Consider the following 19,958-nt stretch of genomic DNA (forward strand, 5'->3'; position numbering starts at 1 on the left):
AAAGTGGAAAATCTTTGAGCAGCATATTCCAGAAGTCTTGAGGCCTTTCTGAGTGTAGCCTTCATTGATTTGAGATCCACCATACCATTCTCTCACTAGAAGGGAAAATCTATAATGGTAGCAGGCCGTAAGAGAGACCCAGTTTGGGATGATTTGAATGAAGTTTCTCTACCTGTGGGTAAGACAGGCATGTGTGCAAAATGCAAACAGTGCAAGAAAAAAATGCAAGGCCTGGTTGCCCGAATGAAACAACATCATGAGAAGTGTTCCTTCTCAGGAGGAAGCTGCGTTGAAGATGATCAAAGGAACATGTCTGAACATGCAGGATCTTCAGGTTGGTAAACATTTTTATTTCAGACTTCTTTCTTAAGGAATGCCTGTCTTCTTTCTGGATTATTCTTGAATTCTCATGTTTGAGCAAAAAATATAGTTGTTACTCTATGATACTATCATTTTAGATGCAGTTGTGATAAAAAATAAATAGATGAAATACGCAGATCTTCCTTTTACAATTTCACCTTTAAAGTAGTACTGAGTGTCAGTGAATGCAATGAGTAATACTAAATAAGCAGTATGGTAATAATAATTAAATAACTGCATTGACTTATTTTGTTTAGGAGAATCCATCCTCAACATACAGGATTCTGAAGACTATCCACCTTCAAGATCACCATCATCTTTTATAGTTTCAGAGTTATCTGCCAATGATAGTGTTTCAGTCACATCATGTATGTCACATAGCCACAGTTTATCACCTGCAGCAAAAAGAAAAAAAAAAGCCTCCATCATCCAAAAATAGCCATAGATAAGTTTGTAATAAAACCCAGCAAATTACAAAAAGAGGTAATTGTCGAAAAAATTGCCCTGTTTCTTTATACAACAAACTCTCCCTTCCGTATGACTGAGAACCCACACTTCATTAACTTGGTTCAGTCATTAAGACCAGGATACAGTCCACCCAACAGAGCAGATGTCGCAGGCAAATTGCTGGATAAAGTGTATGAAAGAGAAATTGAACAGTATGCAAAAGTTGTAGAGCATTAAATTGTTAACCTGAGTCTTGATGGGTGGAGTAATGTCCACAATGAGCCTGTTGTATGTGCTTGTGTGACAACAGAAGAAGGGAATGGCTTCCTTACAGAAACAACTGATACATCAGGAAATGCACACACAGCAGAATACTTACAAGAAGTAGCAGTAAAAGCTAGTACAAACTGTGAAAAAAATGCAAATGTCTAGTATGCAGCTTGGTCACAGACTATGCTGCAAATGTATCCAAGATGAGAAGAAATTATTTAGAAGAGAGTCCCACACTAATGACATACAGTTGCAATGCTCATTTGATGCACCTCCTAGCCAAAGACTTCAGTGTTCCAGAAATAAAGGCTAATGTTGTTGAAATTGCAAAATACTTCCGTAACAACCACTTTTCAGCAGCTCTCTGAACAAAGTGGGAGGAACCAAGCTAACTCTCCCCCAAGACGTGTGATGGAGCTCAGTAGTGGACTGGTTTGAACACTATATCAAGAACTGGCCTAATCTGATGACAGTTTGTGAACAAAATCATGGAAAAAATAGATGGCGCTGTCACAGTCAAAGTTCTCAATATTGGGCTTAAGAGAAACGTTGAACACATGCTGTGTACCCTGAAGCCTATTTCTGTCGCCTTGAACAAAATGCAGGGAAATAGCGGTTTTACTGCTGATGCTGTTGAATTTTGCAAGGAACCGAGTGAGATTTTAAACAGAGAAATATGCAATGACAGCGTTAAATTACAAGCATTAAAAAACCGAATGGGACAAGCACTATCTCCAGCTCATTTTCTTGCAAATATTCTCAATACTTGTTACCAGGGTCAAACTTTAACTGCTGAAGAAGAGGAGTTGGCTATGACATGGACAATCATCCCTCCATAATGCCAACTACAATAAACTTCAGAGCTAAGGGTGAACCAGTCAAGAAATATACGTTTGCTGCTGATGTTTTAAAGAAAGTCACCCCAGTGAACTGGTGGAAGTCACTTAAGCATTTGGATTCAGAGACCGTTGAAGTGATAATCTCACTTTTAACAGTGGTAGCTTCTTCTGCCGATGTAGAAAGAATATTTTCTTCCTTTGGACTAAATCATTCCAAACTGAGAAATCGTTTGGGGCCTGAAAAAGCAGGAAAGCTTGTTTTTTTCTTTTCCAGATTACGAACAAACAGGAAAATGAAGGTGAAGACGACTGAGTTAGCTACAGAAGTCAATATTTCAAGTTCCTCATGTTGACCTGGCTGACATAGTTGATTTAATTTTTCTGGGTTTTTTTTGTCATTTAACTATTTTAGTTAAAAACAATTTTAACAAAAGCAAACCTGATTTTATAAAACTTAAATGTTTAAATTCAAAAATTCATATGCTTGTTTTGTTTAATTATTATATGTTTGCTGTTAAAGAAAAAAATCCAGAAGACATAACGTTGATTTAGTTAAATAAAACAATTTAAATGTCTGCCTGGTGATGTTCTCCTTCTAATACAGCATGGCAAGAAAATCTTCCAAATATTAATGATTAACCTGTTGAACTGGAGATAGTTCACCTCTCAATGACTTCATAAATATCTGCTTCAATTACCTTTGGTAAATGAAATAAACAATCATTCATTTTCTGATATAGCTGTAAAACTAATCTGAAAAGTTTTCAAAATAAATCACTTTAAAAATGTATAGTGTGTATGTTCTAAAAATGAAACCTATATCTATCTCTGAATTGTGAAGAATATGTATTAAGGTCATAACAACCAACAAGAATGCACTTTTATGTAGAAATCCATGATTAAATCGAGTCTTCCTAACTAGTGATTTAAATCATGATTTAACTCGAATCCACACGGATTTAAAGCCACTTAGACTGCACGGCAGGGAGTTTGAGTAAAGAAATTATGCACATCAATTTATGCTGCATTTTGTCTATTACCCAGATGCAACATTTACATATGGACCAGCTCTCCTTTACTTCATTCACTTTTCCTCATGTAACCTCATGGAAGCCAGAACATGGTCCTATAAATTCATAAGGATAAACTGTATCAGCTACTATTGTATCTTCATGCAATGGCTGCTCTTCGAGCATCTCTCTCCTGGGGTCAGTGGGAATGAACCAATACTTTTGTGGACTAAAACAGGGTGCTAAAAGTGATATTCTTTCTCCCACTGTAGTAAGCCTCTGTTCACATTAGGATGCAGTGCTGCCAAATTCAGTCTGTTCTCCAAACCATAGAGCAGGGGCAGCCAAATTGTGGCTCATGAGTCGCATGCAGCTCTTTTAGTTAAAGTGTGGCTCACGGAGGCCCCCCCACCTATCAGACTGGGGTGGCGCGGGGGTGAGGTTGGGACCTCTGCCTTGCAGTGGGGTGGTGGGGTAGGGGTTTCTGCCCAGTGGCAAGGAGGATCTCAGGGCTTCATCCCTGTAGGGCACTCCTGCTCGGGCTTGGGGCTTCAGCAATAGCAGGACAGAAGTCTTGAGCCCTGGCAGGTGCCCCTTGGGGGCTGAAGCCCCAAGCTCTAGCAGGCATGCCCTTGCTCTTGAACTTCTGAAAACTGTTATATGCGGCTGAGAAGGTCAGTAAGTTTTCCCACCCTGCCATAGAGGGTATCAATGGCTGACTTTCCAGTTAGCAGGGCAATTTTAAGTCCTTCCTTCTGCTCCATTTATGCTGGGAAATTTGGATCTAAATGACAGGTCTCAAAGAACCAGGTTTCATCCTTTTACAAACAGTAAATTATTTGTTTCATAAATGCTGAATCACGTAACTGAGACAAGTGTGTTAGATAAAGAAATGCCACATCTTACCATGCTGAATGCTGTGAAGACTATAGTTAAAAAGCGCTTTGAAGATAGGGTTGCCAACTTTCTAATCGCACAAAACTGAACACCCCTGCCCAGAGGCCCATCCCCTGGCTCACTCCATCCCCCCCCGTTGCTCGCTGTCCCCCACCCTCACTCAGTTTCACCAGGCTGGGGCCAGAGGTTGGGGGGGGGTGTGGGCTCCAGCTGGGGGTGCGGGCTCCGGGATGAGGGGTTCAGGGTGCAGGAGGGGGCTCTGGGCTGGGGCCAAGAGGTTCAGGGTGTGGGAGGAGGTGCAGGCTCCCGGCTGGGGGTGTGGGTCTGGGGTGGGGACAGGGATGAAGGGTTTGGGGTGCAGGAAGGGGCTCAGGGCTTGTGGGGTGGGATGCCAGCTCTGGGAGGAAGTTAGGGTGTGAGAGAGAGTTCTGACCTCGGGCAGAGGGTTGGGTATGGGAGGGGGTTCAGGGTGTGGCACTAGCAGGGCAGTGCTTACCTCAAGTGGCTCCCAGAAGCGGCCAGCATGTCTGGCTCCTAGGTGGAGTGGCCAAGGGGCTCTGTGTAATGCCCACGCCAGCAGACACCACCCCTTGCAGGCAGGCACTGCCTGCACAGTTCCCATTGGTTGCGGTTCCTGGCCAATGGGAGCTGCGGAGCTGCTGCTTGGGGGTGGAAGCAGTGAGTGGAGCATCCATGGCCACTCCTGTGACAAGGAGCCAGATATGCCAGTTGCTTCCGGGAGCCGTGCAGAGCCAGGGAGCCTGCGTTAGCCCCACTGCGCTGCCCATCGGACTTTTAGTGGCCTAGTCAGCAGTGCTGACTGGAGCCACCACGGACCCTTTTCGACCGTGCGTTTCAGTCAAAAACTGGACACCTGGCAACCCTATCTGAAGATGAAAAAATGAGCTAAGCACTGGGACATGCTTTTCTAGGGCATCTATCACCACAGTGGGCTAGAACCAGTTGGCTGGGGCGAATTCTCCACTATCTTGTACTTGTGGCTCAGATCGGACCTGCCCCGCTTCGTAACTGCAAAACCAGGCCAGCAACTCACCACCTGGCACAGGACTAGTAGCCCGCGGGGGCCAGGGGCCAGGCACTGCTGCACGCTGGCCTCTTCAGGCCCCAGTCGGGCGCCAAGGATTACACTAGCCCTGGGCCTGCACTCAATTACACGCAGGGACAGGCCAGCGTGGACCTCAGGGGATGGGGAGCTGCAAACAGCGGCTCCGCGGCTTGGCAGGGGGCGGATGCGGGAGTCGGGGAGCTGGGGCCGCACCGCCAGCCCCGCTCCACATGCGGGGACAAGCGGCAAAGAGCGACACCGCCCGCGTGCAGCCGGACTGCGCAAGCGCATTGCGGAAGCCTTCTCTGCGCCCCTCCCCTCCCCCCGCGCCTTCGGGGATCTAAAGGGCAGCTGCCGGGCTGCCCCCAGGGTCTCATCCGCTTGCAGGGCAGGGAGCCGGCCACTCCAGGGCAGGCGGGAGTGACGCGCTAGGCCCATGCGGGGAGCGGCCGCCCACTCAGCCTGGGCGAGTAGGGCCAGTCCCGGGGGGGAGGCTGGATTCTCTGGATCGCGGACGTTGCAGGGGAGATAAGCGACGCGGGTGGGCGAGGGAATCGGCCGCTTGCCCTGCTCCCGCTCTCTGCGCCCCCGCCGGGCCCCGGGTCTGGGGGACTCCCGCTGGAGCTCGGGAGCGGACGCTCGAGGCCTAGGCCCGTGATGGAGCCAGGGAATGTCTTGAGCGGCGGAGCCTCGGTGGCCGCGGTGCTGCCAGCGGGCGGGAGCGGGGAGCGCCTTGGGGGCGCCACCCCGAAGCAGTTTTGTGCCCTGCTGGGCAGGCCGCTCATCAGCTACACGGTGCGGGCGCTGGAGAGGTAAAGAGCCGCCCCACCCCCTCCAGCACCCCCCCCGGGACATGGCTCCCCTAACCCCCCCCGGACCCCCCAGTTCTGTCTGCCGCCTCCCTTCCGCCCCACAGTCCAGCCCCTCCTACACCTCGGGACACGCCCCCCCCCTCCACCCCTTCCTCCCTCCCTGCCCCCAGACTGGGCACCCCACCCTCGGGGATTAAACTCCCTATTGCTCCCTTCTGCCTTCACCTCGAGCCACCTGCCTGCCGCAGCCTGGGGGGGCTCTGCCCCTGTCACCCCCTCCCCCAGTCCAGCGGCCACCCTCTGAGCCCCAGATCGCGCCCGGGGGGTCTGGCACCAGCTAGTCTCCTCCTGCCGCCCCCCGTTGGGAGGCGCTTTGCCACCGGCTTCACGCTCCAGGACTCGTCACCTGCTGAGTTCCCGCTCCCCCAGCTCCTGCATATTCAGCTCGTTTGCTGCCCCTTTATGTATCTCTTCTCCCCTGGGCTTGTCTGTCCCCTGCGTCATATCCCTGGAGCTGCTGTCTCTTGTTGCATGCCCGCTCCCAAATACACTTGGCAAAGTTGGGAACCCCCCACCCCACCTGTACTCAGAATCATAACCAATTCTATTTCTACTCCTGAAAAAAATTCATGGGTTTTACTGAGGGCTGGAGTAAACGTGCAGCTCCTGATGTGGTGAGCCTGAGCTGCATCCACTTGTATGATGGTGAATTTGGCTCTGTTTCTACAACAATATAGCTGTTGTTAGAATTACATACTTGGGACAAGCAAGTATTTCTCTCTGATATCAAAATGTTTATATATTAATCAAATCCAGTTAAATTAAACAAGTCACTTCTGACTGTTCCTAATATGATTCTCCTGAGTTTACTTTTCTGCCCATAGCCAAAGCTTTTGGCAATGAAAGTGGGGTTAGTGCTGATTGACATTCCTGAGAGAGAGGGAGAATTCACATCCTCCAGTTTTGGGTGTGTGTGTGAAATGCAGTGCTCTCTATCAGAAATCACTACAGGCCTCCTTTATTCCTGCCCCTGGCATCACATATGCATTAATACCCTACCTTAATAGAAAACATGAAGTATCTTGTGGAATTAATTAAAGTTCAGTTGAATTGTAAATTGATAACTAACATAATGTAAGGCTGCATCTGTGGCTCTTCTTTGTTTCTCCTGAAGCAAAGAATTCATGTATCAGGACACTTCGGCAGTTAATATTTTTTCCATTTTACAAGGTTGCTGGATTTTAGACATGTGACTGTCTGTGGATGTGTAATAAATCTTTAATTTGTAGTCTCAAATGTTAACATACTACACAGGCCTGGACCTTGCGTAATTTAAAATGTGAGAGACACATACTATAGACCAGGGGTGAGCAAACTTTGGCCCGCCAGCTGTTTTAATCCGGCCCTCGAGCTCCAAGGGGGGAGCAGGGTCTGGGGCCGCTCCATGCAGCTCCCAGAAGTAGAGGCAGCCAGGGGCCTCCGCTCTGCATGCTGCCCCTGCCCCAAGTGCTGCTCCCATTGGCTGGGAACCACAGCCAATGGGGGCAGTGCCTGCGGACAGGGCAGTCCAAGCCACGCCTCTCGTAGGAACCAGAGATAGGACATGCTGCTGCTTCCGGGAGCTGCCTGAGCTAAGGGCTTCCTGCACCCCTGAGCCTCTCCCCCCTCACACCACAACTTCCTGCCCCAGCCCTGATCCCCCTCCTGCACCCATCGATCCCAGCCCAGAGCACCCTCCTGCACCACACTTGAGAGCCTGCACTCTCAGCCAGAGCCTGCACTCCTTACCGCACCCCTGCCCTAGGCCTGATCCCCCTCCCGCCCTCCGAACCTCTCGATCCCAGCCTGAAGCACCATCCTACACCCCAAACTCCTCATTCCCAGCCCCACCCCAGAGCCTGCACCCCCAGCTGGAGTCCGAGCCCTCGCCCCAGCCCGGAGCCCCTCCTACATCCTGAACTCCTCTTTTTTGGCCCCACCCCGGAGCCCCAACCAGAGCCTTCACCCACTCCTGCACCCCAACCCCAATTTTGTGAGCATTCATGGCCTGCCATACAATTTCTATTCCCAGATGTGGCCCTCGGGCCAAAAAGTTTGCCCACCCCTGTCCTGGGCTAACAAACTCATTGGCCATCATTCTGTTCAGTGCAAATGTAACAGAATATAGTTAGTGGACCAATATCTGCTATGAATATCCAAAAGTAAAATTGCACACTTTTTTTCTCATTTGATTTTGATCACCCATTTGATTTATGAATTCAATATTCAAAATATACAGAAAAAAATACTTTCCTTGAAGGGACTTTGCAATGACCCAAGACCTTCTGGTTCCAATGCCGCCAGAGTGTCTTGTCTGTTCACATATGCCTAGTGGCAGGAGGCAGACTTTCCAATTCTAAAGAAAGGTGGGAATATACCTTTCCATACATTTTCAATCTTGCAGAAAAACCTGTGTTGTCAAAGATTAGGAAGCTGAACTCCAGCTAGTTACTCGGTTTAAACATGAACAGGTATGTCAAAGGATTTCATGCTGCCAAGAATCTGCTACAATAAATTCCTTTTGAGGCTTGTCGGTTATGTCCTTCACATATTGTATTCTGGCTTCCCATAACGTATTCTTACTTGACTTGAAATCTCACGTGCCAAATTCCATTGGCAGACTTGTGTGTCGGTATCACATAAGACTATTTCAGAAGTGGTATATATTAACTGAATATCTGTGTTTTTTAAACAGCATTAGGGGCCAAGTTGTTATCCTGATGTTAACTATACCTTACTTTGCCAGTATAGCCCCATTGATTGCACTGCAGTTGTGGGTGGAGTCAGGTGTTGTCACTGTTCAATGCGAATATGGACAACTGACTAACTCTGAGTTATTAAGCCTCATGGCAGGCTTAAGGTTAAATGCTGCTACTGTTCCCCTTTTCTAGATGAATAAATGGAGATACAATGCAATTAAGTGACTTGCCATAGGTCTCGGAGCAAGCCAATGAGAAGAGCTGAGGAATAAAGCCCAGAAGCCCTAACTCCTAGCTTCATATATGCTCTGATAATAGACCTCGCTGCTTTTCTGCACTAGGATAGTTTCCTAAGGACACTTGCCACCGTTCAGAACTACTGCACCTGTATTCTCCCTCCCTGGTTGAGCAAGGCAACACTTTTAGGCTTCATTCTCCCTGCCATCACCTTTTTTGGGCAGATACCCGCATCTCTTTCTTTCCTGACTGGGGTTTTTCAAGGCTGCACAATTCCCTGCTTTACTATTAGTGCCCCAGCAAGTCAGACTGCCTAAGCAGGCCTTTGCTTTTCTTCTCCAAGGCGATAACCAGTGTAATTGCCTACTGTTATAAAGGTACTACCCAGCTCTTTCTAAGCAAGCGAGTTTATTCTTAAAATAAAACATTTACAGAGAAAACATTACGAACAGTGATAGATCCTTCATGCATGCTAATAAGCTTACTGAAGACTGCCCCAACTCCAACAAGGGGTCTGGGAGGTGGCCAGTCCTTCAAACCTGTCCTTAAGGAGTGGGGCACCTCTTTGGACAGTGTGTCCTGTGTGTTTGCTGGATCAGAAAGAAGGGTCTGTGTCAGTTTCAATTCAAGTTATTTACGCTAAAATCCTTTCTTTGTTGGTCTCTGGAGAATCCAGTTTGAACCACTCTGTGTGAGTCTCTCTCGATGGTGGTACCTCTGTAGAAGTGTTACAAATTGACTGGATTTCCCCAATCAGCCCCAACTGTTGTTTGTTCCTGGAGGGCTGTGGTCACCTACTGTAATCTGCCAGGGTATAGGCAGCCTACCTTGCAGGTGGAGCCAAACCTACCCTGGTGGTTATGGTGGTAGTTTGAGTAATGGCAGGCAAAGATCCAGGGTTCAGACTCCAGTCCAAAGGTGACACTGGAGTTGCGGTTGAGGGGCCAAGCCAAAAATCAGAACTGGAGTTTGAAGCCAAAGGGTAAACCGACATCTGGTCAGAGCCAGGAGTCAGCAATCACATTTAAGCTAAAGGGTAAGACGGAGTCAAAGTCAGCCAAGAGTCTGAGTCAGGAGTCAGAAACTAGAATTGAGCTAGAGCAGGGCTTGGAGCAGTAGTGAGAGCGGGATAAACACAGCTGCAGGCATGGTACATATTGAGCAGCCACTGGAGTAGTGTTGCTGCAAGGCTCAGATAGCAGCCTGCTGGCTCCCCTGCCCTATCAGGAAGTGTAGGGGTAGGGGCTCACAGGGCCCAGTTGAGCTTGCTGGGTTGCCTTGTGACCAGGCTGAGAGCCAGCTCTTCCCCTGATACCTTCTCCAATGAAATTACAAACAATCCCCATCCCACAATGATACACAAACTTAATATGGTAAGATCTCCCAAAGATATTGCAGGATATTGCCATATTTGTCACAATGCTGGCCATCTTTATTAGGATATGTCAGTTCATCCAGTTTTTGTCCAGGTTTCTTATGGTAAGTCCTCGTGATGTCCAAACAACTTTAACAGAGAGAGGTTTCCTCTGGATTCAGAGTAACAGCCGTGTTAGTCTGTATTCGCAAAAAGAAAAGGAGTACTTGTGGCACCTTAGAGACTAACCAATTTATTTGAGCATAAGCTTTCGTGACCTGCAGCTCACTTTGGTTAGTCTCTAAGGTGCCACAAGTACTCCTTTTCTGTTTCCTCTGGAATTACTCTTTCTAGCAGAGATGTTTTTTTGATGAGTTCAAGCTAGTGTCAGATTCTATAATTTACCATTGCTTGAAGACTTGATTGATTTAAACACCAATGCTTCTCTTCCTTTATTTCTTAAGAAAAGGGAAACCTGAGATAAATTCTTCATTTAAGCAGGAACACATTCACTCTGCAAGTAGCAATATGGAGAGAAAAATCTAAACAGTGGGTTTGGGTAGTGTTGTTAATAACACTAATGCAGCAGTTTTGTTTTCTTGTACATTTAGCAGAAAAACATTTTTCAGTGGTGTTAAACTTATGGAAGAATAAATATTTTTCATAGAGCCAAATAAAGACCTGCAAAATTGCTGGCCAAATATGTTGGGCCAAATCATCAACAGATATAAATGGGAGTAGTTCCACTGAGAACTTTGCTGATTTCTACCAGCTGAGGATCTGGCTTGCTGTAACTATAGGAATTATTGAACTGCATTAAGAGGTGACCATTAGAAATCTGGAAGGGATGTGGGGGCCGGGGGAATCCTCTGCACTTCAGTGATCTCAGTTTTGAAATGGCTTCAAAGAAGTTACTCCAGATTTTTTCAATGATCAGAGTTGGGGGCCCATTATTTTGATCTCTTGTTTACTCATTTGGAAGTTGTTTTTCAAACTAGGATTCATGTCTATACTGTTTGGGGATTATCCCGTTCTATAACATTTTTGATTCGTGTGTGTGTATATATATGGCAGACTATAAAGCATTTTGGGAGCTCAGAATAGATCTCTTTCTCAGTTACTGCATTGTACAGATTCTTTTTCATATTATATGTGATCAGACCAGACTGAAAGCTTCTGCTTAAAAGTTTTTTTGTAGTTGAAAAAAAGGAAAGAATGATATTTGACATTTTAAAACAAAATTTTCAAGCTGATTTTGAATTTTTTTTAAATTGGTGAAGTTTACCATCAAAAGATAGAAGTTGAACAGTTTCAGGAAAGAATTAATCACTCTGCTGCTATATTGACTGTCTGTTGACATTCCATATAGAGTCACTAAATAATTTTGAAATGTGTCTATAATCAGATCCTCAACAGTCAATGCAGCTGTGTGACATGGAATTCCTGTTAATGAGAAATCTGCAGTGTACTAAAACAATACTATATTAATATTTTTCATCATTCTTATAATCACTTGGATGTAGTGCCATTGTATGGATCAAAGCATGGACTCTTTCCTTTTTAATCATTCTGGGCCACCTATGCTTTTATACGACTAGATTGTGTCCTTAAGGCACAGCCCTAAATTAGGATTGCCAACCCTCCAGGATTGTCCTGGAGTCTACAGGAATTAAAGAGTAATCTTTAATCAAAGATTATGTTATGTGATGAAGCCTCCAGGAATATGTCCAACCAAAATTGGCTACCGTACCCTAAGTAGAGCCACACCATCCCAGAGTAAGCTCAAGAAGGGATTGTCCCTGATCTCAGTGGAGAGGGGTGCACTCAGCCTTCTACAGGGTTTGTGCAGAGGTAGGGTGCAGCTGTGACTCCTCCCTGCCACTTTGTTGTGGATTGCACCAGTGGAGGCATTGAGCCTTCCTACACCGTACAGGCAATGGCTGATCATAGTCTGCCCTGATAATGTCCCTCTTCTCTACCATTATCAAAGAATCATAGAAATATAGGGCTGGAAAGGACCTCGAGAGGTCATCTAGTTCAGCCCCCTGCGCTGTGGCAGGACCAAGTAAAGCTAAACCATGCCTGACCTGTTTGTCCAACATATATTTAAAACCCCCAGTTATGGGGATTTCCCAACCTTAGAAGCCTGTTCCAGAGCTTAACTACTCTTATAGTTGGAAAGTTTTTCCTTATATCTAACCTAAATCTCCCTGGCTGCAGATTAAGTCCATTACTTCAGTGGATATGGAGAATGTTCTCTTTATAGCAGCCCTTAACATATTTTGAAGACTGTTATCAGATCCCCCCTCAGACTAAACATACCCAATTTTTTAACCTTTCTTTATATGTCAGGTTTTCTAAACCTTTTCTCATTTTTGTTGCTCTCTTCTGGACTCTCTCCAACTTGTCCACATCTTTCCTAAAGTGTAGCATCCGGAATAGGACACAGTACTCCTGATGAGGCCTCACCTGTGCTGAGTAGAGTGGGACAATAATCTCCATGTTTTACATACAGCATTCCTGTTAATACACTCCAGAATATTATTAGGTTTTTTGTTTTGTTTTTTGGACCTGCATCACATTGTTGACTCATAATCAATTTGTGATCCACTAGAGCCCCCAGATCCTTTTCAGTAGTACTACCACCACGAGAATTATTCCCTATTTTGTAGGTGTGATTTGATTTTTCCTTCCTACCTGAAGTACCTTTCACTTGCCTTTATTGAGTTTGAAATTTTATTGTTAGATGGTGCAAAAGATAATTAAGATACCAGTTTCCCTACCTCTCCACGAGACACTGTGCATATGATAGCTGTAGTGTGGTCAGTGTCATTTGGCTTCGGAACAAGGAATTTGAATGCTGTTCGTGTATCAATCTGTCACTAGTGAAAATGCAGACCAGATTTTGCTTTTGCACCATCTCACAACTGTGTGGAGTTCTGCAGTTTAGCAAGGGATAGCACAAATCTCTTCTTTAGTTTCTATTAATGTGAGTATGCCTTTCTCCCTGAGTTTTGCTTTAATTTTAACTCAAAACATGCAAAGAAGAGTTGAGTTCAATTAGTTTGCCCTAGGTTTGAGTCAAAATCATGCAAAAGTGGAAGATTTTTATGGCTAGATGTATGACTGTACTGAAGTACACTTGAAGGATTCACATGGAGTGAAACGGGAAACCAAGGTGTCAGATGATTTCAGGCTTTGTAACAATTTTTGCACAGATTTAATACTAGGGAGTTGTGGAGGCCTTTTTTTCCCGACAGTAAAGCAGATTGATCACATATAAGTAGAAAATATTTTTTATGTTGCAGAATTTTAATAATTGTGTTCCCATTTATTTCTTTGTTTTAAGCAGAAACTAATTTTTAAAAATTATCTCTAAAACCATTAATGCTGTTTCCGTAGTTATAAAAAATACTCAAATCATTGTAGATAATCTTCTAATTTAGAAGTAGATACTTACACTTGGCCTAGTGGGGCCACGTTTCTGTTCCCCCTATCCTGTTCTTTACAGGATATGTTAACACAGACTAAGCAATGCTTAAAGTGTGTGTGTGTGTTGGAAGGGTCGGGGTGGAGGAGGGAATCATAGAATATCAGGGTTGGAAGGGACCTCAGGAGGTCATCTAGTCCAATCCCCTGCTCAAAGCAGGACCAATTCCCAGTTAAATCATCCCAGCCAGGGCTTTGTCAAGCCTGATCTTAAAAACTTCTAAGGAAGGAGATTCTACCACCTCCCTAGGTAACGCATTCCAGTGTTTCACCACCCTCCTAGTGAAAAAGATTTTCCTAATATCCAACCTAAACCTCCCCCACTGCAACTTGAGACCATTACTCCTTGTCCTGTCCTCTTCTACCACTGAGAATAGTCTAGAACCATCCTCTCTGGAACCACCTCTCAGGTAGTTGAAAGCAGCTATCAAATCCCCCCTCATTCTTCTCTTCTGCAGACTAAACAATCCCAGTTCCCTCAGCCTCTCCTCATAAGTCATGTGTTCCAGAACCCTAATCCTTTTGTTGCCCTTCGCTGGACTCTCTCCAATTTTTCCACATCCTTCTTGTAGTGTGGGGCCCAAAACTGGACACAATACTCCAGATGAGGCCTCACCAATGTTGAATAGAGGGGGACGATCACGTCGCTCGATCTGCTCGCTATGCCCCTACTTATACATCCCAAAATGCCATTGGCCTTCTTGGCAACAAGGGCACACTGCTGACTCATATCCAGCTTCTCGTCCACTGTCACCCCTAGGTCCTTTTCTGCAGAACTGCTGCCTAGCCATTCGGTCCCTAGTCTGTAGCGGTGCATTGGGTTCTTCCGTCCTAAGTGCAGAACCCTGCACTTATCCTTACTGAACCTCATCAGATTTCTTTTGGCCCAATCCTCCAATTTGTCTAGGTCCCTCTGTATCCTATCCCTCCCCTCCAGCGTATCTACCACTCCTCCTAGTTTAGTATCATCCACAAATTTGCTGAGAGTGCAATCCACACCATCCTCCAGATCATTTATGAAGATATTGAATAAAACCGGCCCCAGGACCGACCCCTGGGGGAGCATGGGAAAAGTTCACAGATCCCAGGAAAACTTTTTTAAAGGTGGGGTGAATGGGGGAGTTGCTGAGGGGCGCAGAGCCGCTACCTCATACAGCACCCAGGTGCCTGCTGCTGCCCCATACAGCTACCAGGACGCTGCTCTACTCCCCCATGTGCAGGCACTGCCCACTCATTGTCCTGTCAGCCCTTTGGTCACACACCAAGGGCTGTGTACCTGGATGAGCAGAACAGCCTGGGGATGGGAGCTGAAGGAGCCTGGGAAACAGCATATGTAGTAGTTCTGGAGGGCTTCAACCTCAGCACAGCCTAGAAATTGGGGAGAGCAACAGGGGGCATGGGTCATTCTCTTGTTGGATACCTAGCACCTTGTAGGACAGGATTAGAACTGGCAAGCAAGGAGGGATGGGATGAGGAGCAGCAAAACAGTAGGGATGGGAAAAGAGGGCAGAGGCAGCACCTCTGGAACAGATCCTAGGGACTCACTGCACCCTCAGAGAGAGCCCCCCAACCCTATTGACTGTCACTGCACCCCAGCACTGAGAGAGATCCCCAACCCCACAGTCGCTGTACCTCAACAAGACACACCCAACTCTACTGACTGTCATTATACCCCTGCCTGGCCCCAGAGGGTCCCCCAACTCTCTGTCAGTTCACCCCAGTCCTGCTCTCACTTTACCCCCAACCTCACTCACTGAATGTTACTGCACCCCTCCAGCCTTAGAGAGATCCCAACTCCACTGATTGTCTCTGCACCTTGACCCCTGAGAGAGACCTCCAATCCCACTGTCACTGTACTCAATCTTCCCAGCCCCAGAGATCCCCTCAACCCTACTTCATTTCACCCCCAGTGAGACCCGCAACCTCAACTGTCACTTCACCCCTTGTTGAGGGTCTCTCTGTGGACTCCACTGAATCTCACTGCACCCCTCAACGCCCTATTCCCAGAGAGACTCCAGACCTCACACAATGTTAGTGTAGCACCCAGCCCAAGAAGGAGACTTCAACCCCACTGAATCTCACTGCACCCCCCATGCCCCAACCCCCCAGGATATATTTTGTTTTAAGAATTTGTATGAGGCCTGTTGACTCATTTAAAGACAATAACAATAAATAAGTATAAATAGCGTAATGAGCTAAGTTGCATGTAATTATGTAATATTTATATAAAAGAAATTGTGAATTGTCTGTATTAAGTGCATGAAAATTTTCAGTGGGTGTTATGATAGGCCTCCCCACTTTTTTTCAGACCACTTTAAGCACTGAGTCTCGGGATTGACCAGGATTAACCAGAGTACTTGTGCTTTGCCCCTGCCTCTAATGAACCCCTTATGCCCAAATGGTGGGGTGGGTGGTATTATTATAAGAGAATCCTCAACTGTCAGTCTGAGCAAAGGGGGCTTGGTGCTGAGGATCATGTCCGATTTTTCAGTACAAAACCATTATGTTATTACAATGTTAAGATTACACGTTTAACAAAGGTTGCAGATCTCTCGAGACATGTAGATAGACTTATGTGTAGTGCTGGGGAGGAGCTGGTGGTCTTGGTATATGTAAGTACCAATGACATAGGGAAGGATAGGAGAGAGCCAAATTTAGGCTGCTAGGTAAGAGATTTCAGAGTAGCAGCCGTGTTAGTCTGTATCCGTAAAAAGAAAAGGAGTACTTGTTAGTCTCTAAGGTGCCACAAGTACTCCTTTTTAGGTAAGAGATTGAAGTCCAGGACCTCCATGGTACCATTCTCCGAAATGCTTCCAGGTTCCACACACAGGGCCAGTTAGACAGGCAGAACTGCAGGGTCTCAATGCGTGGATGAGATGATGGTGTAGGGAGGGGGGGATTTAGATTTATTAGGAACTGGGGAAACTTTTGGGAAAGGGGGAGCCTATACAGGAAGGATGGGGTCCACCTAAACCAAAATGGAACCAGATTGCTGGCACTTAAAATTAAAAAGGTCGTAGAACAGTTTTTAAACTAAGGGCTGGGGGACAGCCGACAACTGCGGAGGAGCACATGGTTTGGACAGAGACATCCCTTCGGGGAGGATCTACTAATAGAGATTGTCTATGTCCTAGTAAGGAGAAGATTATAAAATACAGGTAGGATCTGATGAGAAACAGTCAAATGAAAAAAAGTCTCATTCAATTACATCATGTAATGGGAAACAGCTAAAAAGTGACAAGTTTTAAAAACGTTTATATACCAATGCTAGAAATCTAAATAATAAGATGAGTGAACTAGAGTGCCTCATATTAAATGAGGATATTGATATAATAGGCATCACAGAAACTTGGTGAAATGAGGATAATCAATGGGATGCAGTAATACCATGTTACAAAATATATCGGAAGAACAGAACAGGTCGTGCTGGTGGGGGAGTGGCACTATATATGAAAGAAAGCATAGAATCACATGAAGTAAAAATCTTAAATGAACCAAACTGTACCATAGAATTTCTATGTACGGTAATTCCATGCCCTAATAATAAGAATATAGCACTAGAGATATATTACTGACCCCCTGACCAGGGTGGTGATAGTGACTGTGAAATGCTCAGGGAAATTAGAGAAGCTGTTAAAATAAAAAACTCAATAATAATGGAGGATTTCAACTATCTCCATATTGACTGGGTATATGTCACCTCAGGATGGGAAGCAGGGATAAAGTTTCTTGACACCTTAAATGACTGCTTCTTGGAACAGCTAGTCCTGGAACCCACAAGAGGACAGGCAATTCTTGATTTAGTCCTAAGTGGAGCACAGGATCAGGTTCAAGAGGTGAATATAGCTGGACCGCTTGGTAATAGTGACCACAATATAATTAAATTTAACATTCCTGTGTTGGGGAAAACACCACAGCGGCCCAACACTGTAGCATTTAATTTCAGAAAGGGGAACTACACAAAAAGGGGAGGTTAGCTAAACAGAAATTAAATGGTACAGCACCAAAAGTAAAATCCCTGCAAGCTGAATGGAAACTTTTTAAAGACCATAATAGTGGCTCAACTTAAATGTATATCCCAAATTAAAAAACATAGCAAGGGAACCAAAACAAAGCCACCATTGCTAAACAACAAAGTAAAAGAAGCAGTGAGAGGCAAAAATACATCCTTTAAAAAATGGAAGTTAAATCATATTGAGGAAAATAGAAAGGAGCATAAACTCTGGCAAATGAAGTGTAAAAATATAATTAGGAAGGCCAAAAAAGAATTTGAAGTACAGCTAGCCAAAGACTCAAAAAGTAATAGCAGTTTTGTTTTTTTTAAGTACATCAGAAACCCGAAGCCTTCTAAACAACCAGTGGGGCCACTGGACGATTGAGCTGCTAAAGGAGCACTCAAGGACAATAAGGCCATTGCGGAGAAACCAAATGAATTCTTTGCATCAGCCTTCATAGTTGAGGATGTGAGGGAGATTCCCAACCCTGAGCCATTTGTTTTAGGTAATAAATCTGAGGAACTGTCCCAGATTGAAGTGTTATTAGAGGAGTTTTTGGAACAAATTGATAAACTAAACAGTAATAAGTCACCAGGACCAGATGATATTCACCCAAGAGTTCTGAAGGAACTCAAATGTGAAATTGCAGGACTACTAATTGTAGTCTGTAACCTATCATTTAAATCAGCTTCTGTACCAAATGACTGGAGGATAGCTAATGTGATGCCAATTTTTAAAAAGGGCTCCAGAGGTGACCCCGGCAATTACAGGCTGGTAAGCCTGACTTCAGTGCCGGGCAAACTGGTTGAAACTATAATCAAGAACAAAATTATCAGACACAGATGAACATAATTTGTTGGGGAAGAGTCAACGTGGTTTCTGTAAAGGGAAATCATGCCTCACCAATCTACTAGAATTCTTTGAGGGTTGTCAACAAGCATGTGGACAAGGGGGATCCAGTGGATAAAGTGTATTTAGATTTTTAGAAAGCCTTTGACAAGGTCCCTCACCAAAGGCTATTGAGCAAAGTAAGCGGTCATGGGATAAGAGGGAAGATCCTTTCATGAATTGGTAACTGGTTGAAAGATAGGAAACAAAGGGTAGGAATAAATGGTCAGTTTTCAGAATGGAGAGAGGTAAATAGTGGTGTCCCCAGGGGTCTGTATTGAGCCCAGTCCTATTCAACATATTAATACATGATCTGGAAAAGGGGGTAAATAAATAGTGAGGTGGCAAAATTTGCAGATGATACAAAACTACTCAAGATAGTTAAGTCGCAGGCAGACTGTGAAGAGCAACAAAAAGATCTCTCAAAACTGGGTGACTGGGCAACAAAATGGCAGATGAAATTCAGTGTTGATAAATGCAAAGGAGTGCACATGGGAAAACATATTCTAACTATACGTATAAAATGATGGAGTCTAAATTAGTTGTGAACACTCCGGAAAGAGATCTTGGAGTCCGTGTGGATAGTTCTCTGAAAACATCTACTCAGTGTGCAGCGGCAGTCAAAAAAGCTAACAGAATGTTGAAAATCATTAAGAAAGGGATAGATAATAAGACAGAAAATATATTGTCTCTATATGAATCCATGGTATGCCCATATCTTAAATACTGCTTGCAGATGTGGTCATCCCGTCTCAAAAAAGATATATTGGAATTGGAAAAGGTTCAGAAAATGGCAACAAAAATTATTAGGGGTATGGAATGGCTGCCAAACGAGGAGAGATTAATAAGACTGGGACTTTTCAGCTTGGAAAAAAAGACGACTAAGGGGAGATATGATAGAGGTCAAAAAAATCATGACTGGTGTGGAGAAAGTAAATAAGGAAGTGTTATTTACTCCTTCTCATAACACAAGAACTGGGGCCACGAAATGAAATTAATAGGCAGCAAGTTTAAAACAAACAAAAGGAAGTATTTCTTCACACAGTACTCGGTCAGCCTGTGGAACACTTTGCCAGAGGATGTTGTGAAGGCCAAGACTATAAAAGGGTTCAAAAAAGAACTAGATGAATTTATGGAGGATAAGTCCATCAATGGCTATTAGCCAGGATGGGAAGGGATTGTGTCCCTAGCCTCTGTTTGCCAGAAGCTGGGAATGGGCGACAGGGGTTGGATCACTTGATGACTACCTATTCTGTTCATTCCTTCTGAAGCACCTGGCATTGACCACTGTCGGAAGACAGGACACTGGCCTAGCTGCACCTTTGGTCTGACCCAGTATGGCTGTTCTTAACAATCCAAAGAATTAGATATGACAAAATATATGGTCCCAACCAAAAGTATCGTTAACTTGTTATTTGTGTTGAGAATGCTCAAAGTCAGCAGGAGGGAGCAGTAGATCAGAGCCTGGGCAGTTGCTTTGGCCACTGTGCTCCTTGCTGCCTCAAATTCCCCCTGGAACCACCCAGTTATTGTATCGTTTCAGTGGGGTTATTTTT

The 19,958-nt window shown here is 45.0% G+C and overlaps 1 protein-coding gene across 7 annotated transcripts in view; it reads left to right on the forward strand.

Annotated features, from left to right (window-relative positions):
* The first annotated feature begins 5,190 nt into the window (after nt 1–5,190).
* CRPPA (CDP-L-ribitol pyrophosphorylase A) overlaps nt 5,191–19,958 on the forward strand; it is a 200,344-nt gene continuing 185,576 nt past the window's right edge. For 3 of the 7 annotated variants that reach the window (XM_048838286.2, XM_048838291.2, XM_048838293.2), the window contains exon 1: nt 5,191–5,701. In XM_048838286.2, the coding sequence (XP_048694243.2) occupies nt 5,547–5,701 (155 nt within the window). In that variant the 5' untranslated portion in view covers nt 5,191–5,546. The remainder of the gene's footprint in view (nt 5,702–19,958) is intronic. The other 4 variants (XM_048838287.2, XM_048838288.2, XM_048838290.2 and 1 more) reach the window with 3 other exon arrangements.

This window comes from Caretta caretta, chromosome 2 (assembly GCF_965140235.1).
Source record: "Caretta caretta isolate rCarCar2 chromosome 2, rCarCar1.hap1, whole genome shotgun sequence".
NCBI classification, from domain to species: Eukaryota; Metazoa; Chordata; order Testudines; family Cheloniidae; genus Caretta; species Caretta caretta.